Consider the following 27,952-nt stretch of genomic DNA (forward strand, 5'->3'; position numbering starts at 1 on the left):
TTGAACGAGGAAACAAACCGGATAAAAAACACACACCATGTCGGCGGTCACATGTCGTGCAGGGGGGGCTCCTGAATGATTTAAAGCTTTTTACATCATCGGCCTCTCCCTCCCTCCCTCTTTTTCTCTCTCTCTCTCTCTCCTCCCTCCATCCCTCCCCTCCTCCCGACGCAGCCAGGAGATGCTGCTGCTGATGCTGGTGACCGACTGCAGCATCACACACACTCACACACACTCACACAACACAGGGCATCTTTAATCCAGCTGTACCACAGTGAGTGTTTTTTTTTTTTTTTTCCTCCCTCCATCTCCCTTCACCCCTTTAACTCCACCATCTCACAGCTTCTCCCCCCTCCTTTGTTTCACGTCTTTTTTTTTCCTCGGGAGAGAGAGAGAGAGAGAGAGAGAGAGAGAGAGAGAGAGAGAGAGAGAGAGAGAGATGGCGCAGGACGCGTCGTAAAATCCTGCGCTCCGGCACGAAAAGGTGGGGACTCCGCAGAGAGGGAACGGGAGGGGGAGGAGGTTGGGGACGTCCTGCGCCTTTACTTCATCCGCTGCGTGGTTCTTTGCGTGATTGAGAAGCGGTGCGGGGGGGGGGGGGGGGGATTGGGGGGAGGAAGGAAGGGGGGTGGGGGTGGGGGGAGGCGACCGCGTAAAGGCGGGCGTGTCGGTTCCTCCGCCGGACCGGGGCTGCAGCAGGATACGCCGGGGAGCGCAGAGAGAGGAGAGTGCAGGAGGAAGAGGCGCCTGAAAGGAGGGTGGGACATTTAACTGACTGATTTTGCAGGTGAGAGCATAGGTGTTTAGATCTATCTGTCCATCTATCTACCCTTTCATCCATCCATCCCCCCATCCATCCATCCATACACTGCAGGGAGACTGTATTAGAGGGTAAATGTGTGTGTTCAGTCTCTGAAAGCCTGAAGCTCCGGAAGTGGGCTAATCCCTAATGACATGCCCAGATCTGTCATCCCTTTCTCTCCCTCTATGTGCCATAAGGTCTTCACTCTTTTTTTTTTTTCCCCCTTTCCACCCCCCCTTCATTCCTGCTTAGCAATGATGACGTGCTGTCCATGGTGCTGAAAACAGTCATCAGCTGATACTCTCAAGCTTGACAAAGCCCTCTCTGCGTTCAACTGGTTCCCGTTGGTTGACATTCGTGACAGCTGCAAAGAAGTGGATGTCGGTTAATTCTCTCACTTTTAAATGCGGGGCTTTTGTCATTTCCTTTGTTTCTTTCTTTTATGAAAAGCCATGGCGGTGCATTGGAGGAATAGTGCACTGCACTGCATCTTATAAATGTTATGTAAGTAGTCAACACAAATTACTGTTGGTAAATCTTCGTCGCAAACCGCTTTATGATGGAGTGCGGAAACTTTTGTGTTATTTAAAAAAAAAAAATCCAGTTAAAGCAAGGCAGAAAATGACAATAGAGTGTTTTTTTTTCTATTGCTAATGTTTTTACAGCGTGGCAATGGATGTGTCTCTAAGCCCGCATAGTGGTGGAGTGATGGATCCCAGCTGGAAGATGAGTTTTCGTGCAGTTATCTTAGGTCACGGCTCAGAAACGGGGATCCTACGTCACACAGAATGAGATATTCAAAGTCGGCTGTTGTCGTGGTTTGTTCCGACACGTTGCAGTTGTGACGCGGATTCGTTCTCGTCTCCACGTGGCATCAGATCCCACCAGGAGCTTTTTTACTCGCTGTTTACCAGACAAACCTTTCAGTTTGTTAAAAAAAAAAAAAAAAAAAAAAAAAAAGCCCTTCCGACCGGTTGAGCCGTCGCCTGGCGCCAGCTGTTGTAACACACAATCTGATGTATAATCAGTCAGTCTGTCAGGTGGCTTCATTTTGAAAACCAACCGGATCCAATATCATTTTCACGTCTAATTCCAGCGGCAAAAGCTTTATGCACCGGTCAATTTCCCTGTGCATTTTGAGAGGCATAGAATAGGCATTAAACTGTGGCCCACATCTATAATTGAATTTAATCTCCATAATTCAGTTAAGAAATATTTATAGCAGAGGTCATCTCATATGCTCTTGTCCACTCAGTTTTTTTAAATCACTGAGTCTGTGTGCAGGGAGAAGAATTACCCATTGTTGTGCTGAATGGCAAATTATACCAGCTCCTACAAAAGATAATAATAGCATATATATATATATACAATCCACTGATGCAGATACAGGACATGCTGATACTGGGTGTTATACAAGAACGCACACTGGTTCATAACAAAGACGAGAAAGCAACAAAAATGTGAAGTCAAAAAAAAAAAAAAAAAACAGAGATTACATAACTAGCAAATTTAGCAACGGCTGCTTGTCTGAATATCCCTCAAACACACACACACACACACACACACACACACACACACACACACACAGAGTACCCAAGACAACCAGGTCTGGCAGCAGAGGACTAAGTCACATGGAGGGCCACACTTCCGGAGCAGCTCGAGGTGCCGTGACGGTGGACGACATGAAAAGTCATAACAGTCAGAGTGTGAATGATCACGTGGTTTGTAAGAATATATAATATTCGGGATCTCCCGACACCGAAACGGGCAGAGGGATTTGATTCAGAGAGAGATCAGAAGTCAGACGGCACACCCGGTGCGCCATGTGGGTTTTTCCACTTTCTCATTAAGAATGGCAGCAAATTCCGAGTGTGATGGAAGAAGCGATCTAGAACACCGATTATGTTTTCTCTCCGTCGCAACTCTATATATGTTGCGGCTGTTGAAGTTGACGCAGGGCAAAGAGAAATCTAAATGGATTTATGCAGAAGGGTATTGTAGTCAAAAGTTAGAAAACATCCTTTCGTTCTTTCGCAAAAATACATTGCATAGTGACTGGCATTTTAAAGTGTGTATATAACAGGTTGTTGTTTGTTATAAGGATACATGGATGTCTGCGCAACTTAGCTATCTATTCTACCTATATGGAAATGAGTCGTATAGATACAAAAGGTACACTATGTAACATTTTTTTTCTTTCAAAACTTTCAAAATGTAATTTTATCAGTTCAAGAAATGAGCTCATGAGAGAATTACGGCTTAAAATGTTTTTTGTCCAGCAGCAGGTTTCCTCTCGGTGACGGTGATCTTTATGTATTCATCTAAAATGAAACGATAATGCGTGTGAATTTATGACGCTTACTGTAAAAAGTCGATGTGACTCATGCAGGAAAATCTCTCATTTTCTCTCTCTATCTCACAAACACACACATACACACACACACACACACAAACTCAAATAGGGCTTTATGAATGGCTTGCTGGCTCTCTCCAGGAGCTATTCTCCGTCAGATCCTCAGCATTGACGTCAGTAAACCTGCCTGCATATAAAGACTAATGTAATCAGACCGTCGCACTAACAGACAAATATTGCATTCTTCTCTTTGTCTATGTTAGCAACACAACTGCACACACACACACACACACACACACACAGACACACACATAATGAAACTGAGGCTCAGCAGGCATTGAAGGTGGGCTTTCATGATATTAGTATCTGCAATCACATTTTTCGATCAACTCTTACTCCTTTGTCACCTGCCTTCCTAACCTTTCGGTTACTTTATTGACCAAAATCAAAATCTAAACCCATCTAGTGAATTTGCAGTTGGAACAAAACTCTGCTTTCCAAAGTCACGGCCCATCAAAACAGAAATAGAGGAGCATTCAAATGATTCTGCTCCAGAGATGTACTTTACACTACCATGTATTACTTGCGGGCTGAACATTTATCAGAGAAGGCAATATTCCAAGTGTAAAACAAATGAAAGTTTATTATGGTTATTTGAATTCTTGAATGAGTGCAGGCCTTAGGTGAATAGTATGCGGTTTGTGGATGACCTGGACGTCTCTTTAAACATCACATGTTGCTGCCGGCCTATTGGAAGCCATCCTACATATCTTTGCTGTCTGGATTCTTTCCAATATCCTCATCTTTTATTGCTTTGCTCAACAGCTACTCTAAACAGTTGTGAGTAGAATGATGCCAGATACCTGCTGGTACAATCATGAAAAAAAAACCCTCTTGTAAATCACGTAAGCATCAGGCTAACAATGCGGCAGCAGAGTTGACTGGCCGAACTGCAAGCTATTTGTTGTGTGTGTGCATAGAAATATATCTTACTGTGTATAGTGTGTATATCCGCAGCTGTTGGCTAGTTCACAAAACTGCAAGTGAAATTAAAGAAACATGCAGGTTCCTTCTGTAATAAACATTGTGACTTGTTACAACATTTCTGATTTATAAATCGTGATCTGGTCATATCCATCATACAGATGTCTTAGTAAGACACCGTTGATGTAATTTCACAAGCGCCGATGTGAGCTCAACTTCTAACCAACATTTATTTTTTTGCATTTAACTCAATGTGGGGATTTTATTGCATGAACTTAAACAGGAAGTTTGTTGAAAAAGCATTCACTTGCTACCATTTATACAGTTAACAGCGTACTTTGTAGCAAATTGTACCTTGTTGCCTAATTTCCTTAGGGCTTTTTTACAAAGAAACCTTTCCGGTAGAAAGGTTTCGAGGCAAATGTCTGCTTTCAGAATATCCCACCTAATGTGATTTCTTGCCTCCGACCTGATTCCACCTGTGCTCTGCCTGTCTCATTATTCTTCCTCTCCTAATGTTTTGAACCAGTGCGTTTCCCTGTTTCTGTGCCAGTTCATGTTTGCAACCTTTAAGCAATTCTCATAGCATTGAAATCTCTCGAGAATATGGCCTCTGCTGGTTTGGTGTTTGATTTTGCCTTTTGCCTCCCCTCCATTGGGATTGTTTGGCTGAACCGGCTGCCGGACGGCGCACTGAGCCAATGTTCAGCTTGTAGACAAATTTCAGTTATCCACAGGTTATTACACTCAGTGGGAATCATAGTCCAACAGATACGGATGCGATAAATGTCAAAAAATAAATAAATAAATAAAAAAATAAAATAAGATAAAATAAACCAGTTTTTGATTCTCCAGTGGATACGGAGGAAATGGGATTTGATTCAATTGCAATGTGTTGTGTAAACCTGAACAATGCATGTGGGTCATGTTGTATTTTTTTGTCAGGGACCCAAACCAGAAAAGATAAAATAAGAGAATTGTAGGTTGTATTGATAACAATAAAAGGCACGGATCAGATGTTAAAGGGTTTTTTTAGTTGCGTGCTGCGAAATAGAAATGCTTCTAGTTACCACAGAATGACAATGTTGCTTGCATAAGGGCATTATCAAATGTGATCAATACAGAAGACAGAGACGGAATATTGTTTTCACAACTAATGCCGATATTTCCGATTTCCATTACCTTTAAGCGATCCGAGTACTTTAAGACGTTTAGGGATCTGTGTTGGGAAACCAGCAAAATACACATAAAGTGTTCTACCATCATGCCTTTTTGTAGATCCATTAGCTGGATTAAGGCTAATAAATTGAAATGGAAGTCTGCAGCTGGGCCTCATACGCTTGCAGAGCTGCCACGTTGTTGTGGAAGCTTGAAGCCACTCAGACAGAGATGTCATTGATATGGCTGGTTAGTCACAGAGCTAGAGGGTGTGTCACTGCTGTTTCTATTTATCTTGCTGTCTGGGTCCAGATCGGATACAGTAAAAAGCTCCTGGCACCCGCTGTGCTGTATTAGGGGAAAGATGGATAGGGATGTTGCAGGCCAAAGTATGGGTGCATTTGGCTCCTGACAGGTCAGTTACACAGAACATTTGGAAACCCGGGTTTTAAACACCTTAAACACTTTAGCTGAGATGGAATAACGTCTGGAACGAATGGAAAGCGATATACTCTCCCAGCCGAGTTTACGCACTTTTTGGATTCCTGAGTACCGATTGATGATTTCGAAAAGAACCCGAATAACAGCAGCAAAACTTACTTTTTTACTTCATTTGTTAAAGAGAAAAATTTGATTAAAGTCACACGAATAATACATCGGCTACTCGCGATAATAGGGTGGGTAGATATGGAGCCTGATGTCTTCAACAACACACCCGTGGTCTTTGTTTGACTTTTACTATCCATTTGTGCACAGACAAGCCACCGGTGCATGCTGGGAGCCCAGATACGCATTCAAGAATTAGACTCTGAATTAGACTCTGGAAATATATCTGGACTTTTCTGTCAGTGAAATTTCACTGATATAAAAATCGCAGTTCTTGTTTTAAGTGGGTCTGCGAACGCTTCAGACCGCGGGAATCATTGCAGCGTGTCTGATTAGGGAGGCAATGGAAAATTGACCTGGCAGGAAGCAAATTCTCTTTTTTTTTTTTTTTTTGTTAAATGAGAAATCGGATTCATTAGGCCTGTCAGATCAGGATACTGTGAGCAGTCAGATACGTGCTGGTGAAATCGGCCGAAGCACTGATTCCAGAACTCATCTACTTAATAACATAGTAAATGCTCGCGATATGTCAGTTTCCCGAACAGCATTTATCCTTCGATGGATTGTATTTCCACCTTTCACTTTCAAAATTGAATTTCAAATTTAAGTCTATAGTCAATCAATAAAATACACACGAGGCTGTTTTGTTTTGTAAAATTGCAGTTGTGTTGCGAGGACTTTCCCGATAGGAACACACACTTGACTGCGTTTGATATCAGGCCCATTGAATGAATCAGCGTGTATTTGTCCGGCCTGATGTGTGTTTATGTCATTGTGCAATGACCATGGTAACATAAGCTCAGCTTTAATTTTCATTTTATTTTACTTTGCTTTAAGAAATATGCAATATGAGGTGTTTCCAAATAACAGGTATCACCTGAAAAAAAAAAAAAAATCCTAATTGAGGTGTTTAGATAAGGGTTTGTAAGGAGAGAGAAGACATTGAGCACTAAGGTTTTCCCTGACTTAGGTATTGTTCTGAACAATGATGAGTAAGCTGATTTTTTTTTTTTTTTTTTGTCTCTGAGCTGCCAAAATAGTTGGGGGGATTCTGGCCGTGTTTCATCGGGATCGAGGCCACGAAGGGCCAGCCGGTTGCCAGGTTGGCTTCAAGTGATCCAGAAGGGCTCTCAGCTTTATTAAGCCGATGCAGCTCTTGCTGTAAAGGCAATGAAAGCCCAATCAGGTTATTCACACGGTAATTCAGACGCGGGAGCGCAGAGACGGGCTTAGTCATGGCTGATTAGACATTAGGACGGATACTCCGACGGCTTGTTCATCTGGAGGGAGGGCCGCACTCACGCTCACATGATAAAGGCGGCATCGACGACTGTGTTTAAAAACGGACGTTTTTAGCAACCCGCTGGCAGAACAAATGATGTGTTTGTTTAGCTCAATAGGGACATAAATCTTCCCGCGGGTCTTTTTTTTTTGTAATTAGATTACGCTGTTTGTGTCTGTGAGGCGGCGTCGCTGTCGCGTAAACACAAAATCATACACATGTTGGAAGATCTCAGAAACTGCTCTTTGTCAGCGCTTAATCGACATTATAAAAATTGTAATCAGTTATAATCATGCCATAATTGTGTTTGATTGCTGTTTTTATTCCCGTCCCGTGCAATTCTCTGTCACCCTCTTCACCTCAGTCAATCTGTTGCCATTTTTTTGGCAGAAATACACTTTTTTTTTTTTTTTGAACATTTATTAGAGCAGGTTCCTTAACAGAGTCACACACATTCTTACAAAACCTCATAACAAGATACACATTATACAATATTCTTTATAGGTCTCTTATTTCCTCACTAGTAAGCGAAAAATAAAATAAAATTTAAAAAAAAACAACACAAAAACAAACAAAAAAAAACCCATCTAACTCAGTCAAATAGAGATAATATCTTCAACTCTCCAAATATTTTTTAATGGGTGCCCATTTGTCAAGTTATAGGTCTGTCTGAAGTCGTAAGTTTGCTGTTATGTGTTCCATGCAGTTTACATCCTAGAAATACACTTTTCAAACAGCAATAAAAGCAATTCTCTAACTTTCAAGCATCACGTATTAGTTTAGAGTGAGGGACACTATTAAACTGACTGGAGGGGCAAATATGTAAAAAAAAAAATTGACATGCTTTTGTGCGGATTAAGCACCTGCTGACATGATCCTTTGTGCGACACCGTTTTGTTGATCTACAACTGTTCAAATAGAGCGCGCTTGATTCAAGACAGGTGGTTGTTAGCGGTCGCTATCACCCAAACAACCCGGACAATGGCAAAATGCAAAGGATGTCCTGCATTTCACCTTTAATACTCAATGATTTGGTACCTTTAGTACATGCGTATCTCTGATTGATATTTGTAATTCAAGTTTTCAAACACACACACACACACACATACAGCACATGACCTCCTCTATCTGCCATAATAAATAAAACAGATTCTGCTTTATTTTATTTTATTTTTTTAGCTGGTTATCTGCCTCATTCATTTTCTTTCCCGCTCTCTACAAATCACATCTATTCCCATCTATTTAGAGGACCTTAAATACACTTTCTGCTTCCCCGAGACCCAACCAAAAATAATAATCTATACTAGCTTGACCTTTATCTGCACTTACTGCACCGCTTTTCCCTCTTGAGTAATGTTCCCTTTATCACGTGCAAGCATTTATCTAAATACACTCCCTCCTCGGCTTCAGTGTTTTAAAACTTTTGTATGAACTAAAATAAAGAATTATAGAAAAATCTATCTATCTATCTATCTATCTATCTATCTATCTATCTATCTATCTATCTATCTATCTATCTATCTATCTATCTATCTATCTATCTATCTATCTATCTATCTATCTATCTATCTATCTATCTATCTATCCATCCATCCATCCATCCATCCATCCATCCATCCATCCATCCATCCATCCATCCATCCATCCATCCATCCATCCATCCATCCATCTATCTATCTATCTATCTATCCATCCATCCATCCATCCATCCATCCATCCATCCATCCATCCATCCATCCATCCATCCATCCATCCATCCATCCATCCATCCATCTATCTATCCATCCATCTATCTATATATATATATATATATATATTTATATGTATATATACATATATAGATATATAGTAACTGCAGGAGAAAATCATGCTGTTTTATTGCCCCCTGTTAAATAAAGTAAAGATCTAGCTTAATTGAAAACCAAGAATTTATATGAAATTGGACTTTATAATGTGAAGAGTGTTACATGAGGAATTTAAACGTGCATTCACCTCCTGTGCGCATTCAATTTGCTTATTTTCAGAGGCTGGGGTGGAATGGGGGTGCATGCTTATAATAACACATATTTTTGGTTATGCTAACGTGTGATTACTGTTGGGTTTGGTGTCAAAGCACTGCATCCAGTTGGAAATGCAGTTTACATCTAACTTTGGCAAAAAGGACCCGTTCGACACGAGGTAACATTTTATCATAGTGAAATTATGCTGATTAAATAAACAGGAGTGTTGGCTTCCCAGGGAGGGGATTTTTGGAAAACAAAAAAGCTGCACCTGGTTCGTTGAGTAAGGTAAGGCTGAGACAAGTGCACGGTTGATAGGCAGTTTAGAAGAAATAAAAGCAAAAAAAAACCAAAAACCGTGTTTCCGCCATCAACAGATACCAGCACCCTTCCTCTAAAAAGTGATTTCCAAGGAGCTGGATTTGCAGCAAAAGTGATTTTTATGAAGTGATACTGATAACGTTAATTTTTTCAGGACATCATGGAATCCTTAGTCTATGGGGTGTTCATGTTACATGAGCTTCACATTTTCTGTGATATATGACGCTGGATTTTCAAGACAAGTAACACACACACACACACACACACACACGCAAACACACAATGTATTTAACAGAAGGCTCCTTTTCCCTTAGTATGGATACAAAAGTCCAAATGCCTCCTTTCACTGAAATCAAATCTGAATTTTGGTGTGAAATCAATAGACCTCTGGGACAGGCACAGATAGAAAGTCCACCCCAAAATTACATATTGTGCATTTTATACAAAAGGAAAGGCTTGTCCGCCTGCTATGTCGTGAATAGTAACCATGCCCTTCTCTGGCTAAATAACTATAATTAAGGTTATCTTTTGAATTGCTTATATTATAGTTGAGTGACTTTGAGGGTACACTGTGTTTGAATGTGTTCATTCAGTAACCTGTACTTAGAGTCTGAAATTGAATGTCACTTTTATAGTGCAGTTGAAAGTACAGAGAGCGAGTAAGAGAGAGAGGGGGAGAGGGAGAGAGCGGTGGAGTGCTCCATAACTATGAAAGCTCTAGTAATTAATAGGTCCTTATGATATAGTACCGGATAAATACTGACATTTAAACAAAAAATGTCAAAAATGCAATAGCACCAGAGAGAAAAATAAAGATATATATATATATATATATATATATATATATATACATAGATATATCAGTAGTACCTGTTGCATATCTCCATATATTCTGCTCCTTGGCACTCGTGATGAAAATTAGTGTGGTTCTCATTTAGTTGGATGAATTTAAAATGAATTTCACCAACATTCATTCATTTTTCATAATCTATGCTCGTCCTGCACTCAAGGTTGTTGGGGTCGCTGGAGGCAAGAGTGCACCCTGAACCGCTCGCCAGTCCAACACAAGGCCAGATATGCAGACTAACCACCATTCACCATCTAATTCACACCTCCTGGCAATTTAAGGTGTCCGACGAACGAACAACGTATTTTGGGGATTGAAGCCGGAGAACCTGGAAGAAACCCACGCAGACAGGTGGAGAACATGCAAACTCCACACAGAATGGTTCCCTTGGGAATAGAACCAAGGACCTACTCGCTGTGAAGCGTAAGGGATATCCACAGCGCCGCTGTCCTATCCAATTTCCGAGACAAACAACTGAAATAGCTCACTAATTCTAGAGTTGTCCTGTCTTTAACTACAGCAGATAGCTTCTACTGACACATTGACATCATATTATCAATGACAACCACATTTCACCCCATGTGTTTTGGTTGGACAAGATTGCACGCATATAATCACACAAAGTACTGTCTCTTTCTGCCCGTAAACAAATCGGAACGGTCTAGCATCCATTGGCATCGCTAATGAGTTTGGTTACTATAGCAACAGGGCTAAAGGGAGAGGGTAGCTAATTAGCTGGGTCCTTCAGGCGCGGCTCATTGTGCAACAATGTGTGATAGGAGTGCTGCCCGGCTCCTATGTCTTGCCATGTGTACTCACAAATAAGCTGGTGTGATAGGAGCTAATGTGCTGTAAAAAGCCGCTAATAGAAATCGTTTTCCTTTTTTTTTTTTTTTTTTCCCAGGTAAATTTATCTCCCAGCATGTGAGGAAAAACCGAGTGCGCATTCCACCACACCAAAAGAAGAGAAGGGAAGCGGGAGAAGAGGATCTAATTTGGATAGACGTTCTTAAAAAGCGCTCGACACCCACGTGTGGTGAGGGCAAAGAGGAAAAAAAAAAAAATCAACCAGACATCTTCCCACCTGCTGAGACATCCACCAAAACTTAGCCAGCAGTATGAGCGGCCTGGTAGGGAAGCTGGACCCTCGCAGGATACAGTGGGCCTCAACATGGAACACCTTCACTTCCCGTGTCCTGAGGACCAAACCTGTGGAGTCCATGTTGGACTCAACAATGTCGGGCACTGGCGCGCACGGCACCAGACTGGCCCGCGTTCTCTCCACCGTGGATTTGGTTTCACTGGGTGTGGGCAGCTGCGTCGGGACAGGGATGTATGTGGTGTCTGGGCTGGTCGCCAAGGAGATGGCTGGTCCAGGGGTCATTGTGTCTTTCATTATTGCCGCTGTGGCCTCCATACTGTCAGGTGAGGCTGGAGCTAATATTACTCTTTAATACTACCCGCCACCACACACACACACACACGCACGCACACATACACACGCAAACCTACGACATGTGACATTGATAAGATTAGCGTGCACTATGCAATTATAACAAGGAAAAGAAGATTTAAAAAAGGCACGCCATGATATTAAGAGGGATCAGAGGATATCATTAAGCTCCAGTGGATACTTTTAACCCTGTCTGAGCGTCTTTAACCGCCCCACCCGCCCCCTTGTGTGGTATACTAGTATAACGAATATATTTTCAGTTGGCTCTTAAATAGTCACGCCTGTTACACATGCATTAAATACCTATGTGGCATGTGCACAGACTTGCGGCAATATTTTGTGGCCCCCCTGCCTAAAATCAAATCTTTGTGTTCGTGCGGCCCGCGTGTTTTTTTTTCTCACATGCATCTGGGGGTTTTATACAGCAGGTTTAAAAAAAAAAAACGGGGAAGGAAAAACTGAAAAAGGAACTTTGCAATGTATTTTTTGCTTCAAAATTTGAGAACAAAATAATTTTTTGATGAAAAAACATCTAGTGACAGTCTTAAAATGCTGTTTTCTTTTCTTATTTCTATGAAAACCACAAAAACAATAGCAGATATAAAAAACGGGCAATATTAAAAAGATTGATTTAATAACCAGAATAGCCACCATTAGCCTTGTAAACATTATACCTCCTCTTATACATGCTAACAATCCATTTTCAAATAAATTCTAGTGGCAAATTTTCCCACAGTGAGAAGATTTTCTCTTTCAACTCAACAACATTTTTAGGGTGTAATTTCATCAATTCTTTATTAATATTTATTTTTGATATTAATTCATCATTGTATTGTATTTTTTTAGAGGAACAGTTCAGTACATATATATTTTTTTATAATTAACTTGTTTAGCTCCCTTACACTAAAACAAAGTAAAATTTGGACTTAGTTTGGACTTCTAGGTGATGATTTTACTGGTCCGGCCCCCTTGACATCAAATTAGGCATTATGTGACCCCCAGACCAAAATGAGTTTGACACCCCTAATTTAGACAAACACCATGTAACCTCATCTGAAATACTGTCATTAACCACGGCCTCCTCTTTGTCCTGCAGGAGTATGTTATGCAGAGTTTGGTGTACGTGTGCCTAAGACCACAGGTTCGGCCTACACGTACAGTTACGTGACTGTGGGCGAGTGCGTGGCATTCTTCATCGGCTGGAATTTGATTCTGGAGTATCTTATTGGTACGGCAGCGGGAGCGTCTGCTCTCAGCAGCATGGCGGACTCGCTAGCCAATCACAGCATCAGTAATTTTATGATTTCACATATCGGAACCCTCCACGGATTTGGTAAGTGGGAGGCGAGCAAGCGTGCGTGCGTGCGTGTGTGTGTGTGTCCTTGTGCAAGCTGTGTTATCTTGAACCGAAACTTACAGAAAATCAACATAAAATCAACTCCAAATATTTTGATAAAAACTGTGCCCCGGAGGGCGCCAGGCTCGGGTTGAAAAGGAGACGCATGAATGATACAAATGACAAAGACAGGACGTGTCGGCTTGACACAGCTGATTTCAGATGTGGGCAGCCTCATTCTGAGCAGTTTCTTACATTTATCACATTTTAAAGGTTGCGGGCACCTTTTTCATATAAATTCAGATCGAGGCTTGTGGGTTTTTTGAGCCAAACATACTGTGAATGTGACCTTTAACATTGGCCTGTTTATTTCTGAGAAGCAGGTCACCAGGATACAAATGAGGTCTGTATATGTCTGCTGGCACCAGTTTCTGGACCAGCTGAAACTGTCTATTCCTCGTCTTGGACTAACATAGAAAGTCTCAATATTTATCAAGTTTATCGAAATATTTTTGGGGGCATAGCATTTCTGATCTTTGTGGTAAAAGGCCTATTTAATCACTGAGTTAGATTTTACTGCTGTACATAAAGTGTGATAACTTGTTACCACCAGTAATCTTTGATAGCTGACCCTCAGGGAAAATAAAATGTTCAGTAATTAAGCTAAGCTAAGCTAAGCTAAGCAAAGCTAAGCTAAACTAAGCTTCGCTAGTACTATATTGATCTCCATAGGGGAAATTTGTTGTCATAGCAGCGCAACAATAATCTTATCAATAAATGTGAATATAAATATAATAGAAGAGACATGTAAATAGAAGAAACAAATGACAAAAACAACCGCAGGGATAAAAATAGGTAACAGAATGAAAAAAAGAGGGAAAAATTTGATGGAATGGATTGACAAGGATTAAAAAAATAGAGATTATACGTTTTGATATTCTCTGTGGTATAAAAAATGTCCATTAAATCACAGAAAATTAGCAGTAATTTTAAAATATCCAGTTTAATTTTATTCTTGAGTGCTACAAACCAGAAAAAAAACCTTTACTAGTTTCAAGACAGAGCTACATGTATCTGCAGTATCTGCGTACATCTGATGGCCGTTTGATTTTGTTTCGAAGGCCTTTGAATCAGAACTTGTGGAACACCACATGTGAGATGAAACTGTGATGCGCAGCTACAAGTGCCGTACTATAAACATCAACATATTTTTCATCCGTATCTGTAATGACATTATGTTTGACCATATCAGATGTGAGCTGTATTTCCAGATTTCAACAAAAAAAAATGGAGTATAAGCCAGACCCGGGCATTTTATGCCCGCGGACCCGTTTTGTTTTTTTATCCGGCCCGCCAAACTATTTCCTTTGAATATTTTAATAAATATTTCCAATCAATATTGAATTTAGAAACTCCTTATTTTTTCCTTTTGTTTAATTTTATATGGATGGTTACATACAAAATAATGTTGGTAAATTTATATGATCATTAACAATTTTAAAGTTGAAATAATATGGCAAAAAATGTAAATTTAAATTTTAATTCGTTCACTTTCCATGATACCTAGAAAATTAAAAGTAGCCCACCAGCCAAAATAATTGCTCACCCCTAGTGTAAGCAGTATTGTTGTAGGGTCTGATTTTAGGTTTAATAATGCCAGTAGGTTGTACTGTTTTGTCATCGATCTCAATCATTTTTATCATATAGCATTAATCCCTAATCCTAACCAATCATAGCATTGGTTCAATCACAGGAATTTTACGGGTTTAGGAAGAGAAAAGTGTCAGGGGTAATATGTGAGAAAAAAATATCAGCCAGAATGAAGTCCATCAGAAGAACAGCACATGTTTGTTTTGAAGAGAAGGTCAGAGAAGCCAGACTCAGATGGTTCAGTCATTTACAAAAAAGGCAGAGTGAATATATTGGTAGACAGATGCAGGAGTTGGAGCTGCCTGGCAGAAGATCTAGAAGAAGACCAAAAAAAAAAGATTTATGGACGTAGTGAGAGAGGATATTAAGGTAGTTGGTGTGAGAGAGGAGGATACAGAGGATAGGGTCAGATGGAGAAGGTCGGTTGGCTGCGGTGACCCCTGAAGTGAAAAGCCCGAAGGAAAAGAAGAAGAAGAAATAGACCAGTTGCCAGGCAACTAAAAATATATTGAAAAATACATATATATATACAAAAAAAAAGCTGATTTTTCAAATCAAAATAAAAAAAACAGACATTCTGAACTTACAAGTCCAGTCTGTCACAAGTTTATTCTTCTCATAATTCATGCGTTTGCTTTTTAATGCCATAAAAGCCATCTCTGTATTAACTCCCGTCTCTTTGTATCTGCTATCAGTCCTCACCTGACAGGCAGCGCTTCCAGTCCCCACTTTTTCTTGTCACCTTGTAACCACATACCTTCCCCTCAACACTCATTAGTTCCTCAGCACAGTCCCCAGGCCTCACCTCTCGCCAGATAGCCTTTTTGCACTGACCTTAACACCCTGCCGTTTCCGTGCTTAGCTTGCATATTTTTGCGTGCTCTATCAGAATTTAGCCTCGCTCGCCTGATTCTGCCTTTTTTTTTCCCCTGCTAACTGACCAAATAAAATTACTTTTATCTTACTTGCAACGTCTCTTGCTGTTACACAACCGATGAACTTTTTTTTTTTTTTTTTTTTTATTCTGGGAAAATAAATATCTGTTTAACTTGGAAAAGGTTTTGGAAAGAAATGACTCATGCGAACGTTTCCTGGGTATAAACTATACCGAGAGGGGAATACCCGGTGTCATACTACAGACCTTGTGTATGCCAGCTGTATTTATCTGGTTGACAATACCCTATCAGTGACTTCCCGTTTAGCCCCTGACAAAGCACATGACAATCGCCTCTGTACCACGATGGAACGCTAATATTTCCTTATTCATACAGCTGAAAGGTCGGGTTAAATCATGCACCCAACTCCTGACTCATTTGTTATGTAAAAATGTAATCGAATGCTAAATAATGATGGCCATTTCATACACCTAAACATATAAATAAGGAATGAAGAAAATAAAATGTACTATTTCTTTGTTTCCTTGATGGTGAGCTGCTTGACTACACTACACTTTTTCTTGTCTCATTGTCAAGACGGTAATGGTCTATTACTTTCCTAATTTTTGGTACGCTGTCTGAGAAGTTTGACGTTTACCTCCATGTTTGTATCCCAGGCAAAGGGGAGCAGTCGTACCCAGACTTGTTGGCGCTGCTGATAGCGCTGCTGGTGACGGTGATAGTGGCTTTGGGAGTTAAAAACTCTGTGGGCTTCAACAATGTGCTGAACGTCATCAACCTCATAGTGTGGGTGTTCATGATGATCGCCGGGCTGTTCTTCGTCAACGGAGAGAACTGGGACGAAGGCAGATTCCTTCCCTTTGGATGGTCGGGGGTATGCACGCGCACAGACGTACAAATGCAGACAGACATACCGTGCACCTTTGCACTTTAGGTAACAGGGTGCATACCTTGGTTGTTGCCTTTATCAAGATGTCATACCTGATGCTTGTGTTTTGATCCAGGTGATGCAAGGAGCTGCCACATGTTTCTATGCTTTTATTGGATTCGACATCATTGCTACGACAGGAGAAGAGGCCAAGAGTCCCAACACCTCCATCCCCTATGCCATCACCGCCTCTCTCATCACGTGTCTCACTGCATATGTCTCTGTAAGTTACCATGGAGATTCTGTTCATACTAGATTTGATAGGATTGGATAAGACATATCGGACTTGCGGAGCATCCAAGGACACGGAAGAAATGTGTTATTTTTTTTGCGTAGTTGAGGAATCTGCACAAAACCCCAATGGGCCCCAGTAGTCATCCAAAACGTGTTTTATTTACACGTTTTGGAACATTTTTGTTTTTGAAAAAAGAATTGAAGAAACTGAAAAGAAACTTTTTACGTTTAACATACTGCTTTTCTGACTTTTGCATTCATTTAGATGCAGATATTACTGAATATTTATTAATGCATTGGTTGCTAAATTTATTTTCGGATTTGCTATGGGCTTATACTAAGAAGAAGAGGTTTTGCAATCGCCAAAGGAAAGGATTTTATTAAATTAGAACTCAAACCTTAAGTACCTCATTCTCTTCTTCACAGAAATCTGCCTCTCGCCTCAGGCAACAAAATCTATTTTTTACTCCTCTTCATCTTCTCCATCTATGCCCCATGTGTTATAGCTTGCTTTGTGAAATAAACATTCTTCTCCTTAAAGCTTCTTTAGAGCTCAGCATGTAAAGGGGCATCCTTAATGTAGAGGTGTGTGTTGTTATACAAATATATTTGATTACAAACAAAAGAATGAATTATTAACGTTGAAGATTCACATCAAACTGAGGATGGAAGTGGGTGTGATGTGCAGCTTGAGATCAGCTTTGCTCTGTCAGAAAGATTGTTCGCATAATTCCCTTCAGATTAGTGTACTGTAGCTTGCCTTAGCTTGGTTCTAAGATTAGACAAAGGGTCAAAGGGTAAAACGTAAAGGGATCCATGGGGTCTCCCCCTGTGAGGGTCAGTCTTTTATTATTTCACATTGCTTTTCCATCGTTCCCTCTTATTATTTCTCTTTTGATCAGTTCAGGGAAACCCATCTCTTTTGTAGCCCACTGTCTTTGACAGACGGCTCTGGCTGATTTCACACATCAGAGGCAATATACACACACACACACACACACAGACACACACACAGGAGTGTGGAATATCACAATTACTGCAAAAAGTCAAATTGTTGGAAAGTTGGAATGAAGAGGAATTCAGGTTTTGAATCAAATGCATTAAGGCTCATTTTACGAGGCTGTGGCATCTAATATTAAGTAGACTAGCAGCTTTCAAATAAGGCACTGGCAGGATATATTTCTCCCTCTTGGTGAAGCCAAAGTCAGGACTTGATGGTTTCCATATTCATCATCTTTAAAAAAAACCCGCAGACGGTACTTGTTACATAACCGATGTTGGTGGACTTTTAGAAAAAAGTAATTAAAAAAATGTGATCGAAAGCAAAAGCACGTTTCGATTTCATTTGTTGTAAGGAAATATTCAGTGTTGTTGTTCTTCAAATTTGTTTAGATTAGGTGCATCCTAATCTCACTGTTGGTTAATCAAATCCAATCCAGGTTTCTGTAATCCTGACCCTCATGGTACCGTACAATGAGATCGATGCAGACGCACCTCTCATGGAGATGTTTGCCGTGCACGGCTGTATGTTCGCAAAGTACATCGTGGCTGTCGGCTCAATAGCCGGCCTCACCGTCTCCCTCCTGGGCTCCCTGTTCCCCATGCCCCGCGTCATCTACGCCATGGCTGGGGACGGCCTGCTGTTCAAGTCAGTCCACCATAAAGTTATTTATAATTGTTGATTTTCCAGGTTGATTTGTGCTATTTTTTTTTTTTGCTGTTTTTCCTGAAATCAACTGCCTTTTTGCAAATGTAGGTTCCTGGCCAACGTGTCTTCCTACACTGAGACTCCAGCTGTTGCTTGTGTGGTGTCTGGCTTTCTGGCTGCCCTGCTGTCACTGCTGGTTAGTCTCAGAGACCTTATAGAAATGATGTCCATAGGAACCCTGCTGGCCTATACTTTGGTGAGTAATAATAACTGAACTCTCATATCCAGCTCTTGGCTCTTCTTTGCTCGTCTAGTTGTGATGTCTGCAATCTTAGTCTACCTCTCCAGCTGCCGGTTTGCGTGGCTTGGTTGTTAGAGCCGGCGTCCCTCCACTTGGACGGCGGGAGGTTCGATCCAATCTCGTGCAGAGAACCTTATAATTCAAGAGCATGGGTTGCCAACCTGTGGCTTTTGAAAATAATGAGATGTATTTAATTAATTTTATTTTTAAAATTCAATTTTTAATTTGAAGATCATGCTTATCTTGTAACATCAAAATCATTTTTAGATATTTTTGTCGCTTTCAATAAGCGACTGCATACGCCGGTAACAGGGTGGCTGAGATGACGGCATTTTTGGTTTGCTGCCCGGTGGATGATTTAAGTTCTGCTTTTTTTTTCAGAAATACAAGAACAACTCAAATAGATATTGCGTATTTTGCTTGAAAGTAACCTTCAACTTATGTCTATTTTTCAGAGTTCAAAATGTTTTGTTGCATGCAGAAATGTAATTTTGTTTTCTCTGCAGTTGTTCATCGATTTAAAAAAATGCAGCACATATTTTGTTAATACATATCATAAATGCAAAAAAGAGAAATAGCATTATATCCCGTGTTAATTCATTTTTAAATTTTAAAAAGGTTGTGTGCATCCCGGTGTTTTCTTTACCGTGGGAAAACCGGTCCGAATGGCTCTTTGAGCGGTAAAGGTTGCCGACCCCTTCTCAAGACCATTTATCGTTTCAGCAGAAAGCGATAAAACCACATGAAAAAATAAATATGATAAAAAGATAAATAAAAAGAGCACAGAGGAAGGCCAGCAATTACATAAGAACAAATGTCATAAAAGAGCGTCTGAAGCCAAACTACTGTTAGCGAGCCCGTGACCGGATGAATGAACGGGAAGAGACAAAGTTGATATACTGCACATCGATTGACTTGATGAGAAACAGGTTTCACCAGCAGAGACAGAGAGATCGAGCCACGGGGCAGCCTCAGCGAGGACAGACAAAACACAGACAGACGGATGAGGGGCCAAAACTCAATGATACCGCAGGGAGTGGGAAAAAACAATTGCAAACAATACAAATCATGCACAATCCTCGCTTTCATCATCCGGCACAGAGAGGCTCTCGGCCCGCATTCATATGTTTTCAAGGACGAGCGACTGTCTCTTCAAGCTGAAGCACGGAGCTGTTAATAACCCCTTTTTTTATGGTGAGAAAAGACATTTTTCAGGGGCAGCCTATTGGATGCCATTGACAGGGTGGAACTTGTGGCAGAGTACATTAATAACCATCTGCCTGGGCCTGTACATGATATTTAAATTGGTCCTTAAAGGTCAAAGTAGCAAGAATCGTGCCTCGTCAGTGGTTCTGCAGGCAAAAAATATTTATCTGGTTGTTCATTGTCCCCTCGTTGCAGTAATAGTGTCATTATTTCTTCGTCTCGTCCATAATTGGTTATACAACAAGAGTCCTCGAGTTATTTTTGTTTGTTTGCTCTGCTGACAACTTCTCCTTTTGACGAATCGAGCCGACGCCGACAATCATTACCATAGGAGGCTGAGAGTTACCATGGTGACCAAAGCCCACGTGACTTGCGCCTTGACATTAACAATTATAAAATCCTTAGTCTAGACACATTTTCTAGAATGAGCAACCTAAAGGGCACCAAGCAGTGACCTCAATAAATCTTTCAGCCTGAGGGACAAAATTTCAATTAAAAATTAGGATTCATGCAAACAGTGACCTCATAACTTGGAACAACATATTCCAGATTAATCTAAGGGAGAAAACTGAGTGGAACTTCTTGCTCGGATAGTTACACCGGATTAATGAGGACAAATGATTTGTGACTGGAGAAAATCACACTTATGGCCCAGAGGATGATTGTAGCATTTCCAGAAACAGTATTATGCACACTCTGCACTTTTGGGGAACATCTTCCTTGTGAATATTCAAGGAATTGAAATGTCAGTCTAAAAGAATTACAAGATCCTTATCAAAGGAACACTGGTTTCTTTTTTTTTTTTTTTTTTTTTTGCATGATCCCGCTGACGTCCAAAGAGACAGAATGGGGCAGGTGATATGATTCTAAACCCTCCTCGATGAATGTAAAGAAATTAAATTTTTAAAGGAAGGGAACCAAACAGTGAATTTATGAGAGCGAAGCATTTGATGGAATCACTAATCATTGCATGCTGGCTTGCAGGTGAGTCTGTGTGTGCTTCTGTTGCGTTACCAACCTGAAGGAGACATCCATGGCTTTGTGAACTTCCTCTCAGAGGAGCAGAACAACAAGAAGAAAGAAGGCGTCCTGGCCGAGTGCGAGAAAGATGCGTGCTCGCCAACTAACGAAGCAGAGTACGGAGGTCCGCCCACGAACACCTGCGGAGCCAAAAACCTCCCGTCACTGGGTGACAACGAGATGCTGATCGGCAAACCGGATAAAACCACTTACTCTGCCAGCCATCCCAACTACGGCACGGTCGATATAAGCACCGGCATCGAGTCGGAGGAGTCGGAAGGCGGGATGTCCCGACGGTTGAAGAAACTTATCGGGCCGCGATACTACACGCTCAGAATTCGCTTGGGCCTTCCGGGAAAGATGGACAGACCAACTCCGGCCACGGGGAAGACTGTCACCGTCTGCACGCTGCTCCTTTTCATCTCCATCTTTGCCTTCTGCTCTTTTATCATATTTGGTGAGCACACAAACAGACAAAAACGTACATATAAGCACCACACTGGGATCTTTAACCTCTTTTCTGTTTTATTCTTTTTTAAATTTTGCCCCTTCCAGGGGAAGGTTGCATCGGAGACGGTCGCTGGTGGGCTTTACTGCTGCTAACCTTTTTCATCGTCTTCATCGCCCTGCTCATCGTCGTCATTCTGCAGCAGCCGGAGAACCCGAAGCGGCTGCCGTACATGGCGCCCTGTGTGCCCTTCGTCCCTGCTGCTGCCATGCTGGTCAACATCTACCTCATGCTTAAGCTTTCAGTTATCACCTGGATACGGTTTTCAGTCTGGTGTTTCGTAGGTGAGCCGTTTATATCTGAATAACTTTTATTTTAATAAATATATATCCATATTTTCACTATCAAGAGGGTCCCCGGTTTGCTTCCCACAGCATCCTACAAGCGTTCTCCCACAATCCAAATGACACAAAATTACTACACTTAATCATATACATGTACTTCTAAATACACATGTATATATTTTTACATACCTTTATGTAACAGCTTTATTTTTATTTATCTATTTTTTTATTTATTTCTGTTGATATTTACAGATCTTTTTATATAATTTTTAATATTCGCTCTTGTTAATTCTTATTTTATATAGATCATATTATACAGATTTATTTTAATAGATATTAAGTTGATTCTTCCCATCTTGATTCTTTAGTAGGAGCTGCTTTCAACAAAAAGAAATTCCCCTCCTTGGGGATCAATAAACTTATTCTGTTTCTGATCCAAAAATATGCAGGAGGTTCATTGGAGAACCTAAATAGTCCAGACGTTTGAATGAAAGAATGAATGGCTCTGTATTGCCAGACTTTTGTTATGAAATGGTCTTGTCGTCCACAGTTCATTTGGAATTTTCCGCCATAACAACCGCTGATTAAAAAAAAAAAAAAAAATGCATATCAAGTCTTGATAAGAGCTGTGTCTATATCACGCATGTTATTTTCCAAACTTTTGAATTTGACTCGTTTTGTGTGAGGTCCCATACTTCTTTTAAAGTAGAAAACAAACACGAGTGTGCGAAGTTTCATCGCCCGAGTAGGAATCTGGTCTTTTGCTGTTGTCGCTAAATTTCCAACATGTGTTTCTTCAGGTGTGTTGATTTACTTTGGCTATGGCATGTGGAACAGCACGTTGGAGATCACGGCCAGAGAGAACGAGGTGCACGCCTCCACCTACCAGCGTTACGATCAAGGCGTGGATGAAGGCTTCTGCGGGTTTGAAGACGATTTCTATCCGCCCACCGGTGACTCCTGGGGGGCCCCAGAGGGGGAATCGGGACTCACCCCGCCCCAAGACGCAAAGCCGGGCAGTGACGGGCTGTCATCGAAAGGGGGGGGCAGGACCGTTGCCAATAGCTGCCTCGCAGAAGAAGATCCGATGGATTTCTGAAGGACGGACTCTACGATGCCCTGAATGTACTGCCTCGTCTGCTGCCTGGGAAAGGGGAGGGGAAACATGCGCATGAGTGGTCGTATGTGTGCGCGTGTGTGTGTGTGTGTGTGTGTGTGTGTGTGCATGCCTGCATGTGTGTGAATAGTTGTTTGTGTGTCTACTTCTTGGACTAGTTTTGTTTTTTTTTTGTTTTTTTGCTTTTCCGTTCACCTTCTTCTACCATGCCTTGATCCCTCACTCATGCAGTGATGAAGACGTCGAGGTCACGAGTTTCACGTCTTAGTCACCTTGTTATTCACTTACTGGAACCAACATCCCGCACAATGAAAGGCCAGACAAAAATGTGCAGACATAGCAAGAGATAACACTTTTTTTTTTGTGGTTCATAGAGCCATTAAACACTGTGTAGCAGTCACTTATCTGTTTATACCACATTATATGGGAGTTATCCCGTATGCATACAGAAAGGGAGAAGGTGATGAGCGAGGGAGTGATGAATCAGCACCTCTCTTCCTGCTTTAGCTTAAACAGACAGGAAAGTCAAATGACAGCATGCCAAGCCCAAGTATTTTTCCCATACGAAGTTTTCAACGGACAGGAAAAGAGTTACATATGCTCTGGGGGGGTGGAAAGAAAAAAAAAAGCCTAAAATGTGCTTTCTTGACCCGTGTTTCCCTTGACATCTAGCCCAACGAACTAAAGATTGGAATGGGAAAAGGGTTATGATGTTTTCTGTTACAAATAGGACTCGGACTTGCTTGCAACAGTGCCTTCGTCTTCTGTATGTGTATGAGTTTGGATCGCGTCTGTTTTCTATTTCAATGTCGTCGATGTACAAGTGAGGATGTGTGTACAATCAAAATCCACCTTTTACATGACTCCACATACCCCGTGTCTATGTAGAACCTGTGTTTCCTCCCCGGTTGCTTGAACGTCCACGTGCAGTTATTTGTCTCGTTTCGTTCGTCCGTTCCATTCTGTGGCGCGGCATGAAGTTCACAAATGTCCACCTCCGGCGAAACAGTTTGTGGCGCGATAACGACACGGCTCCTGTGACAGAGTGTACAAAGAGAGAGGGAAGCTGAAATCCGATTTAACAGCCGACATGGTTGGTGAATTTTCATCCCTTTGTCTCCTTCGTATGCATATCTCTAGACTGATGCGGTTACTGGTGTTCACTAAGAAGAAAAAAATTTCCATTTCAGTCGTACCAGTACGTTGTTGTTTTCCCCATTTGGGTTTGTTAAGATTAATATAACCTTCTAATATTTCTTCTATGTATATATATATATATATATATATATATATATATATACCTTATCTTCCTGCATACATTTCATCCTTCAACGCCACTATTGGTTGGCTCTTCCAGTTGAATTCTTCCTTTACCTACTTTGCCTGCACACTTCTCACTTAAATCGCAGAGGGCCATGTCAGCTGGAAATTACCATTTCAAAGAAAAACCGGAGCCACGACTAGTTTATTTTGTTGGAATTTAGAACAGCAATTAGGTCCTGAGGTTTCAGCTCCTATTCACCTCTGGGTGTCTGCTTTCTCCCTAATGTCCACCGCTCCGTTTTGTGCAGCTCCAGGTCCATACCAGTCTGAACGGACCTTCCTAGACGCCCTTACCTCTTTGTGTGACGTGCGTTCCCGCTGCAGTCTCTTTCAAGGGCACCTACACAGCACACCTGAGGAGGTATCGTGAAAACTAATCAAATCAAATACGGTCCTGTAAAGCTAAATACACAGGACATTTAAGCTAATGCTGCCAAGGTCAGGGGTAACAATCCACAACGTGAACGTTTGAACTTGTGGCACTGTAAGGAATGTGGCATATGCCAAAAAAAAAGGGGGTTTGTCATGTGATTAGATGGAGGGTGGGGGGGAAACTCCAACAGTTGATGCTGCTGTTTGCCCTGGTCGTCCTCCCCGTCTATCCCTTGTGGCCCTGTTGCTGCATCACTCCCTTCCAGGGAAGCCTTATTTGTCTAATGCACTAAATCTAAAGATGCCACGCTGAACCCTGACCCTACCTCTGCTCACATCATGCACATCATCACACACACACACACACACACACACACACACAAACGAACATATGAACGATTTTTAAAAAACCCAAAACAAAGAGAGGAGCCATTAAAAGGCGTGTTTGCTGACAAACTGTAAAATAACCATATCTCCATTTTTATTTTATTATTGTCATTGTTTTTAAGTGTAACCATGAGGTTTCTCATGATATGTATCATATCATGGCATCTGGACTTGATGTTTCTCCTCTAATTCAAGATGCTCCGTTAGAACCGGGGAACCGAAGAAGCCTCTTGTGAGGCAAACCACCTTGAAAATATGAAATATGTTCAGTTGCCACGATAAGATCTCTGGCTGCGCACCAAGACCTGGACGACTGAGTATCTTCAGTCGAATGCTTTATCGTCTGCTCTCACTATTGTCTATCCAGACAATTCAAGTGCAAGGAATTACAGAACATAATCAGTAGACTGATGTTTCCGCACCCAAGGCTCACCTTGCCGCTCCTTTCATGGAAGCTAAGCTCATTGCAACAGGAGGTAGGGAATAATGATAATAACCCAAAGCACATTTTCTTTCAAATTACACTGAAGCGAAAACAAATAATTTTTTTTTATTATCAATCACAGGCAGTTAATCCTCTGGTATGAGCATTGTGGAGCTAAGGTGAAAAAAATGAATAAAAATGATTGCAGCCCAGCTAATGCTGCCCTTTTGGACCAAATCCCATTATCAGGGAGCCAAAAAAAAAAAAAAAGAAGAAAGGCTTAAATTACTCAAAAAACAATCAGCTTGTATTGTTTACATACCCAAATCATCAGAACTGAAAGGGATATAAATTAAAGGGACTGAAAGAACAAATACAAATTTTGGAGCAGCTGCCCATTAGTTATTATTATATCAATCCCATCAATTTCCAACTTTTGTGACAGAATAACATAAAAATGATGCATGGTACTTTACCTAAGAGGAAGTTAAATAACATCAGGGCGATACGTATCCATATTCAATGAAACATTGGGAAAAAAAACATTGAATAGAAGCCAAATGGTTGATGTCAGACATTACCGCCGTCTAAATCCAACCAAATTAAAACCAATGCGATGCATCTGTCGAAGGCAGATCTCAGATGATGACGTTGGCCAGCTGATACATCTGTTTGGCTCTACCGAAAGCATTTGCACTCCGAAGCTCTCGAGCTCCCGCTTTAGCCCAAACATGTGCTGCAAGTCATTCTGTCGGTATACTTTGCTGAATACAGATGAGGGTTTGTTATTTCATACATGGTGATTCCCTAGCTGCTTGCGTTGACCTTGACGGTTGTAATCCCCCCCCCTCCCCAACCCCTCTTGAATTTTTGCTTCTTAACTGGCCTTATCCAGACTCACGCATGACCAGTTTATATCTGCACCCAACACAGCCAAAAGATAGCTCCACCAAAACAAGACATTAACATGCCTCTGACACTAGATTGTACAGCCAACGATAGTATCTACTCCATGTGTGCATCAGTGTGTGTGACCGCATGCACAATGTGTGTGTTTGTGTGTGTGCGTGTACGTTCGTGGCCTCGGCGTAAATGTCCGGTGAACGTGAAGCATGCTCCGATGCACGAGGCCCGGACCGTAAATGTCGTACTTGCATGTGGTGGCTGAACACGAAGCAGAAACAAACCGAATGCGGTCTCAGTTTTTATACCTGGGGATCTGAAAACCTCTGCAGGCAAATCAACCTTCTTATCAGAAAAAAACGTTACTTTGAAAGCACCATGCGGGATTCTCTCCGAGTGGATCGTTAGGATTCGACCGCGACGTGTTTTGCACTCGGATTCAAAACGTTACTTTTCGGCTAAAGTTAATTAAAACGGTTCGTCAGAAGTCCCGACCCAGGTATGGCAACTCAGGCTCCGTTTGAAAAACAGACTGGAAACATGTAGCAATGGTTGTGAGGGTGAATCCGCTCGTCCCTCGGCCGCCTACAGCGTCCCCGATTCTGATATCCCTCCCCTTGATCACAACCTCTGCAAGCCAAAGTCCACTGTATTTGTCTACTTTTTACACAGAAAAGACTGCTGTTTATCTCCAAAAAGAACACTTACAATAGAGCTAGCAAATTTTTTTTTTAATTATTTTTTTGTCTTGGAGACTTTTGCAAATAAGCTCATACCAATTTCCTTTCCTCCACTGTCACTATAGTGCTAGTTGTTTTGAAAGAAAAATTAAATCTAATATTTGGTTTAAAATATGCGAAGTGTTGTCAGCCTAGATACTTAGAGACACAGCAAATGCATTCATCTGGCATGGACACAGGAAAATAAGTATTATAGGAAGTATTTTTCTACAGCTGTTTCCCATCCGCAGGTCCTCCTCGGGTAGGTGTGCACATATGAGCTCTTGGGGGAGGGGTTGGGTATCGGCCTTCACTTTGTGCTCTTCTTAAATCACACGGAGGCCTGTGTGACACTTCAAAATGTATATTTTTAAACAGCGACAAAAATCTCGACAAAGCTAATTTATAAACCCCGGTCCTTTTCTTTGACGGATTCTGACATCGTCGCATTAACTGACGATAGGTTATTGGACGATGTAGGAATAGCGGTGCAAAGTTCAAACGAGAAACCGAGCGGAAAACTGTTTTGATACATTCTAATATGGGAAAACCAGTTATAAGGAAGTATGACAACTACCGCTTTTAAGGTCAGCTATTTGTTGGTTTTGTCTCAGAGAAGGCGTGTTCTTCCTGTGCTGTGTGTTTGCTGTGGCCAAGTGTCCAGTGTGCGTGGGACTTGTTGAGATTGCTTCTCTTGCAACAACTAGATATTCCTTTTATCTTCTGTATATTTTGGCACAAAGCTGTATAATATTGGGATTTTTTCTTATTTTTTATTACTTTCTTCCATATATGTGGTATTTTGCTTCGGGGTGCACCGTTTTTTGCTGAGTTGTTGATATTGTTTCCATGCAACAATGAAAGTTATCTATTGCAAATACCAAAACCAG

At 41.3% G+C, this 27,952-nt stretch overlaps 1 protein-coding gene across 3 annotated transcripts; it reads left to right on the plus strand.

Annotated features, from left to right (window-relative positions):
• Positions 1 to 185: 185 nt before the first annotated feature.
• Positions 186 to 27,948, plus strand: slc7a14a (solute carrier family 7 member 14a). 3 transcript variants are annotated; one of them, XM_086156537.1, is made up of 11 exons: positions 204 to 274; positions 1,055 to 1,306; positions 11,258 to 11,778; positions 12,903 to 13,139; positions 16,345 to 16,562; positions 16,693 to 16,839; positions 18,290 to 18,498; positions 18,607 to 18,754; positions 20,990 to 21,482; positions 21,581 to 21,817; positions 22,618 to 27,948. In XM_086156537.1, the coding sequence occupies exons 3-11, from the start codon at positions 11,472 to 11,474 to the stop codon at positions 22,914 to 22,916; spliced, it is 2,295 nt and encodes a 764-aa protein (XP_086012663.1). In that variant the 5' UTR covers positions 204 to 274; positions 1,055 to 1,306; positions 11,258 to 11,471; the 3' UTR covers positions 22,917 to 27,948. The 3 variants fall into 3 exon arrangements, with proteins under 3 accessions (XP_086012670.1, XP_086012663.1, XP_086012654.1); XM_086156544.1 differs by lacking the exon at positions 1,055 to 1,306 and having other exon boundaries at positions 186 to 274; XM_086156528.1 differs by lacking the exons at positions 204 to 274; positions 1,055 to 1,306 and adding an exon at positions 620 to 787.
• Positions 27,949 to 27,952: the final 4 nt, after the last annotated feature.

This window comes from Fistularia commersonii, chromosome 1 (genome assembly GCF_037954325.1).
Source record: "Fistularia commersonii isolate RoL2024-O1a breed Wild chromosome 1, RoL_Fcom_v1.0, whole genome shotgun sequence".
In the NCBI taxonomy this organism is placed as follows: Eukaryota; Metazoa; Chordata; class Actinopteri; order Syngnathiformes; family Fistulariidae; genus Fistularia; species Fistularia commersonii.